The sequence below is a fragment of the Camelus bactrianus genome, chromosome 16 (genome assembly GCF_048773025.1).
Source record: "Camelus bactrianus isolate YW-2024 breed Bactrian camel chromosome 16, ASM4877302v1, whole genome shotgun sequence".
Taxonomy (NCBI): Eukaryota; Metazoa; Chordata; class Mammalia; order Artiodactyla; family Camelidae; genus Camelus; species Camelus bactrianus.
This window is the reverse complement of record NC_133554.1, coordinates 43,830,143-43,836,685: the sequence shown is the minus strand read 5'-3', so window position 1 is coordinate 43,836,685 and position 6,543 is coordinate 43,830,143. Positions and strand designations below refer to the sequence as shown.

The following is a 6,543-nucleotide window of genomic DNA, read 5'->3' as shown; positions in this document are numbered from 1 at the left end:
TGCGGAAGCAGCGTCCAGTACCTCGCATGGCCTAAGAGCCGAGAAATTCTCTGACCGCTGTGTTGAGTGGGGCGGGCCTTGGGAGGGAGGGGGCGGGCCCAGAGGGGCCGGGGCGGAGCTTCCCAAGGCATCGAGTCAAAGCTCGGGGCGAGCTCCTGCCTCCCGCACTTTCGATTCAGCTTGCAGCCGTTTCTGTCGCTCCGGTCACCCGGGGGTAAGGCGCTCTGGGACTCCCCTTTTTCCTTCTTTCCCTTTGGGAGGTAAGGGCCTAGGCCCCTTCTGTGCCTCCTCATAGCCCAACACAACGGGCACACGCGGCTACCAAGCTCCATTAACGGCTTCTGGTGGTCTCTGGTGGGACTTGAAATCCTGAAAGAAACCTCTCCGCCCGCCCCACCCCTCCGGCCCATGGCAGAGCCCCAGGGTAGGCGTGAAGCAGCTGGGTCCCTGGGGAGGCCTAAGTCGCTGCTCCCCACTTCCCTAACAGCACATTTCGCTCCCGCAGGACTCTGCTGGAGGTGGGGGCCAGTGGCCCCTGGAGCCACCCTGCCCTAGGTCCCTCCTCCCCAAAGACGCACTCCAGAAATCTTGCCCACAGCTGAGAGGACCCTAGGATCTCAGACCTGAACCAGGTGAGGCTCCCTTTCTGTTAGCCCAGAAGGTCTGAGTGTGGCTCATCTTGCCCACTCATATGCCACCAGTCTTTTGGGAAGAATCTGGATTTAGTTTTGACCTTTCCTACTGAAGTACTGACCCTGACATGGCTACCACCCTCCCCCAGGCATTCTTTCCCACACCACCTCAGAAAGTAATGAAGAGGAGGTTTAAGCTCCCTTCTAGGACCATTTTGGGGTTTTTAGCTACACCTGTGACCAGTCTGGCCTCCTTTCTCTTATTTCAAAGAATCCCTGCCTTCCTATTAAGCCAGCACTTCCCCAGGCTCAGGAATGGAAGCTTTCCTTCCACACCCAGGCTGGGAGGCCTCAGGCACTTCTGCCCCGGTGCTCTAGAGACCTCTTCAGAGTTATCTTGTCTCAGAGGATGAAGGGACTCTCCTGGCTGCTGCCTGCCAGCCCTATCTAACTTCCTTCCCTTGAAATGAATGACAGCTCAGCAACTTTCCCAGAACAAAATAAGTGCTCTGCCTTTCACTTAGGAAAGTCCCTTAAAGTTAAATAACTTCTGCTTTGCTTTTCCCTCTTGTAGGCAGATTGAGCTCTCCTGAAAGGAGCTGAAATGCATTGAGACTTCTGATCCGAGAGTCATGTGTACCTTCTTGATTTTCCATACCCTCAGTTCCTTAGGTTTGATCTTGCTGAAATTGTGGTGGGGCTCTGTGCCAATCTCAAGAACCTAAAACCAGAGTGACGCCCAGCATCAGTGCTAACTGAACTTTGTTCTTTTCTCATCAGTGAAAAAATCCCCCTGAATGATGGGTGAGACATTCTCCCAGCTGGGGTCTCGGGAGGATGAGAACAAGTCAATCCTGGCCCCCGACCCAGCCATTGGCAGCAAGGCTGCTAGCTACTCCAGCACCGGCAGCAGCAAGTCTTTTTGTTCATGTGTGCCTTGTGAAAGGGCTGCTGGTGCCAGCTTTGTGACTTGTCCCACCTGCCAGGGCAGTGGGGAGATCCCTCAAGGTGAGTGGCCCCAGGCTCTGGAAGTAACCTGGGATCCAGGAAACGCTCTTAGCAGCCAGCTGGCCAGGGCCAGGCCCCTCAGTCTCCTCTGAATGGAGTTAGGTCTCCCAGCTTTTAGTCCCTCAGTTACAGGCTGGTCAAGGAGATGCAAACCCTCCCTGGGCTCCCTGCAGAGAGCCCCTACTGCCCAATCCCAGGGAGTCTCCAGCCTCTCTGCTCCCTTAGCAACACTGCCTTAGGAATGACCTCTTCAAAGAAGCTAGGCTGCTCTGATTAATAGTGACTTGCAGAGATTCTTCACACCTGTTCATGAAAATCTCACCTCCATTCTACAGATGGCAAAGCTGAGCTGCTAACAGCCCAGTGTCCCCAGTCCTGGTCTAGGGCAGAAGCAGCATGTATCTGACACTGCTCTGTGGGATGGAGGAGTGCTTCTGGCAAACTGGCCAGGAAACATTTGTCATGAACATTTTGTGGCCCTTCCTCTTACCCTCTTTCTCTCTACAGAGCTAGAGAAGCAGCTGGTGGCCCTCATCCCCTATGGGGACCAAAGGCTGAAGCCCAGGCACACGTAAGCCCCTCTTCCTACCCCAGCTCTGCAGGCTGTTGCCCCTGGGAGTTTTTCCTCTTTGTCTCCCCCACTCTCCCTCCCCCACCAATTTTTCTCCTTTGGTTCTCCCCTAGAATGCCTGAGCCTCATTGGGCTCAGATGTATTAGCTCCCTATTTCCAAGGACTTTCCTGAATTGGGAAGCCTGGGGCACAGCAGATACCACCTGGAGGCTACTTAGTATCCTTTCCCTGAGCATCACTGCTTCCAAGAAGCATGGCTCCTTTTCGAAGAAGGAGAGGACCTCCTGACCGCAAGTCCTTCCAAGAGGGAGGGAGTGGCTCTGGTTCCAACTGATTTGGGGAAGTGATTTTTTTTCCTAAGAGCTTCCCTTGCTATGGCAGTTCAGACCTGCTTGTTCTCTTCCCCACAGGGATGGAAAACCAGCTGCTCCCTGTTCTGGGATGCTTTAGAACCTCAGAGGCAGCCCTGAGTTTCACTGGGGGACCTGTGACCCTGTTTGTCATCTGGGTCCCTTTGACATGGATCCCCACAATCTCCTCCTAGGGTCCTCAACTTCCGTCTGGGAGTCACCACCCAGCCCTCCCCCACTACTGCACCAGAATCCAAATCTGGCAATGCCCCTTATTTAAGATGCTAACAAGGTGCTGTCTCTTTAATGCATATCTCAGTTTTGAATTAGGTGGACAGATGATGTCCTGTTCTGAATATGCATATTAAAATTCAGAGCTCTCAAAATTCATGTAGACTTACTTGTTCCAGTGATAGGAGCTAGCATTAGTTAAGCCTTTGCTACGTGCCAGGACCAGGGATTAGTGCCTTAGCCCGTAACAGATTGTATGAGGTAGGTACAGTTATTTCCATTTTATAGACAAGGAAACTGAGGCTTAGGGAGGTTAAGTAGGTTGTTCAGAGTTACTGGGCCAGTGGGTACAGAGAGCTGGGAATGGAAGCCAGGCTCTGGCTTCTCAATCCTGTGCTCCTCCACCACTCTGGGCCACATCTGAGCCTATGCTGGTCCTCCACATCTGGGGAGCTAAATGTACAGTTGTGAGGGGGAACCTGGAGGAGGGCCTTGTATAGAGAGAGAGAGAAGAGTGTCTGAACCCTCCTGGCCCAGGTTTCCTTGGAGTCCAGACTTCTCCACTCCTCTATCCCGGGTCCTGCTTTCCCATAGGAAGCTCTCCGTGTTCCTGGCAGTGTTCGTCTGCCTGGTGACCTCCTCCCTCATCGTCTTTTTCCTGTTTCCCCGGACTATCGCCGTGCAGCCTGGGGGCCTCAATTCCTCCACAGTGGTCATTGACGAGTCGGACATCCATCTCAACATAACGGTGGGTGGGTGCCTGTGCTCCTGGGCTCTGATCCACCTTCCTAGCAACACTTCTCTGTAGCCCTTGTCCAGTGTTATGACCCTGGGCATGAGTAGCTGGGGCTTTTATGGCACCCAGAGGGTGTCAGTAGCCTGGGGGGAAGCAGGGGCAACCATGAGCCCTCTAACAGATTGTGTAGAGTTAGGACAGTGAGGGGTCAGAATCGAGGCCAAAGAGGTAAATCACGGTGCAGTGGGGGTGGTGTGCCTGAGACCTCCTGGGTGGGCAGGACCGACAGGACAGAGGCTTGCAGAGGGAGACTAGATTTTGGAGCAGTTTAATGTCTTCATTAAAGGTGACCCTTTGCCATTTAGAGCCCCTCAGAGGGGTTCCTGGCACTGGAGCTTCAGCAGCTGAGGACATATTGAGGGTAGGGCTCAGGCTGGAGGTATTTTGAAACTGTTTTGACTTCATCTTTCCAAGGATGGCTACCCTCACCCCTCCCTTCCCTTGTTTTCCTCACCAGAATATCTTGAACATCTCCAATAACAACTACTACCCCATCACTGTGACCCAGCTGACCATCGAGGTTCTGCACCTGTCCCTCGTGGTGGGGCAGGTCTCTGACAGCCTCCTCCTCCACATCGGCCCTTTAGCCAGTGAACAGGTGACTCCTTCTCCTGGCAGCCCCACCCATATCTGTGTGGAAGTGTGTGGTAGTGGGAAGGGGGCGGCTGGAGTTGGGGCTAATTCTATGCCCCTTTGGTTGACAGATGTTTTATGCAGTAGCCAACAGGATATGGGATGAAAACACATAGTGAGTAGCCCTTTCTCTTCTCCCTGAGCCTCTTTCCTGATTGGAAACCCAGTTTGAATCCCCAGATTTCCTGATTGCTTAGCAAACCCTACAGCCAGCATCTGGCCTGGTCTCTCATGGCAAGGACTACAGTGTTCAAGGGTTCAGGGTCCCCAGCCTCTGCCTGTTTGGACCTAGATTGGAATGAAAAACAGCCTAGAATTTAGTTAATCCTTATAGTACATGACCTTGGGCCCCTCACCCTGACTCACTGAGGAAGATGAATGTCCTGTTTTATGCTGGGGGAAGGGCCAGCACGTGTGTGGGCCAAGCTGTGGGGGTTGGAGAAGCAGGGGTAACATGCTTACCTTAGACAGAGGGAGAGGGATGGGATGGGAGTGGCATCTGGGGCCCCTGATGGATAGGAGCCCAGGGGGTGAGAGGGCTGGGACCATAGGTCTCCTCTGAGCTGACAGGCTGCTCAGTGTGAAACGTGGTCTCCTGTTCTCTCTCTGTCTCTCTCAGCAAGATCTGTACCTGGCTGAAAATCAAAGTCCACCACGTGCTTTTGCACATCCAGTAAGTAGGGCTTGGAGCCCTGGTAGCCCCTCTTCCACCTCTGACTCCATCTCCCCGCAGCTCCACCTTGTGGGAGGAGAGTCATCCAAGCTGACCCCATGAATCTCTATTGACTCTTATGAATAGCAGGTCCAGCCCCTTCTCTAGGGCCCGCCTTGCTTACGAGCTACTGATATGACAGCCATAGAGCTGCCCAGAACATAGGTAGGGCAGCTGTCCCAGTGGCCTTAGCAGAGTGGGGAGCAGAAGGAAGGGCTGGGCGTCTGAGGAATCCAACACTCTCCAGAAAGCACAGCAGGGCCAGGGCTTTCCTCCTCCTCCCAGACACAGCATCAAAGTCTGCTTCCTCTCCAGGGGCACCCTGACCTGCTCCTACCTGAGCCATTCAGAGCAGCTGGTTTTCCAGAGCTATGAATACGTGGACTGCCGGGGAAACACATCGGGGCCACACTTGCTGGTCCCTCACCCGCCATGACCTGTCTGCTGTCCTCCAGCTCCAGGCACCCGCCTGGTCTACATCTCCCATGACAGTCTATGGTGCCCAGTAGGGCTCTGGCGACTTTGCCAAAGGAAAAGCCCTGCTTTGTCATACCCTCCCCACCCATACACCCTCAGCACACCCTCTAATTTCTACAGGAACAGAAGCCTGGTTCTTCTATAGGCTGGCACCAGATTTTCCCCTTGATCTGTCTGGAGGAAAGTCTGACCTGACATTTCCCCAGAGCTGCCTTAGAGTCACGGACTGGCACCCACCCTTTCTATGCTGAGCACCTTGGTTGCCCAGCTCCTCCAGGGCTGGCCTTCCTCCTGCCTGAATGTGGAGAAAGCTTTCATTTTATCTGGCTTTGAATATATGGGTCCTTTTCAGGTTCTCCACCCAGTGATGGGAAAGTGACTTGTGGGACAGCCAGGGCTGTCCCCGGGGCCCTTGAGGGAACCATAGATAATCTGTATGCCTCCCTGCTTTGGTCATGTGACAAAGTGATGATGATGCCTGACTTCTCTTCTGGTAACTTGTCCCCACCCATCTGACAGCAAGATTGGCCAAGGCCCTTTGGCATCCTTCCTGGTTAAAGACTGTCTAGCTTCCTAGGAAGTCAGAGCTGTTCTCCAGCTAAAGCTCGTCTCCATAAAAGTTGTATTATTCTCTTCACAGCAGGAACCAAAGTGGAAGGGAAGGGGCAGGGGACACCTGGCACTCCCAGGAAAAACCGAGACAAAGCCAGAGTTATTTTAAAAGGTATTTATTGAAGGAAACCACAACCCTGAACCATATGAGTGGACACAGGCAGGTCAAATGGTGGGTCCAGCTGCACTCCTGCTGAAAGCCTGCAGAGCTGAACTGCTGGGCTCTGCTGCACCCACCACTTAGCACCAGGGCCCACCCTCTCCTCCCAGAGGCCTCTGCTTTGACATTGACAGTATGGAGCTGCCTATCAACAGGGACTGGTCTGGACCCTCTCCTCTTTGCTGTCACTCAGATGCAGCTAAGCCCCAGGTAACCCCCAGGTTCCCACAGGCTCCTGCTCTTGATCTGAACGAGAATGGTATTTGCTTACTCAAGATGGCTCTGGTTTCTATCACTCAGACAGGCAGAGAGATGAGCTTAGGTGGTGGGGAAGCTGAATTTGAAGTAGGATGGATGGAG

The 6,543-nt window shown here is 53.6% G+C and overlaps 1 protein-coding gene across 6 annotated transcripts; it reads left to right on the top strand.

Annotated features, from left to right (window-relative positions):
* The first annotated feature begins 112 nt into the window (after positions 1-112).
* TMEM106A (transmembrane protein 106A) lies at positions 113-6,538 on the top strand. 6 transcript variants are annotated; one of them, XM_010968933.3, is made up of 9 exons: positions 113-214; positions 506-632; positions 1,413-1,640; positions 2,148-2,211; positions 3,388-3,541; positions 4,047-4,187; positions 4,294-4,337; positions 4,842-4,895; positions 5,250-6,538. In XM_010968933.3, exons 3-9 carry the CDS (start codon positions 1,430-1,432, stop codon positions 5,368-5,370), a joined length of 789 nt encoding a protein of 262 aa, XP_010967235.1. In that variant the 5' UTR covers positions 113-214; positions 506-632; positions 1,413-1,429; the 3' UTR covers positions 5,371-6,538. The 6 variants fall into 6 exon arrangements, with proteins under 6 accessions (XP_010967235.1, XP_074199444.1, XP_074199445.1 ...); XM_074343343.1 differs by having other exon boundaries at positions 1,207-1,640; XM_074343344.1 differs by lacking the exon at positions 1,413-1,640 and having other exon boundaries at positions 2,623-3,541.
* Positions 6,539-6,543: the final 5 nt, after the last annotated feature.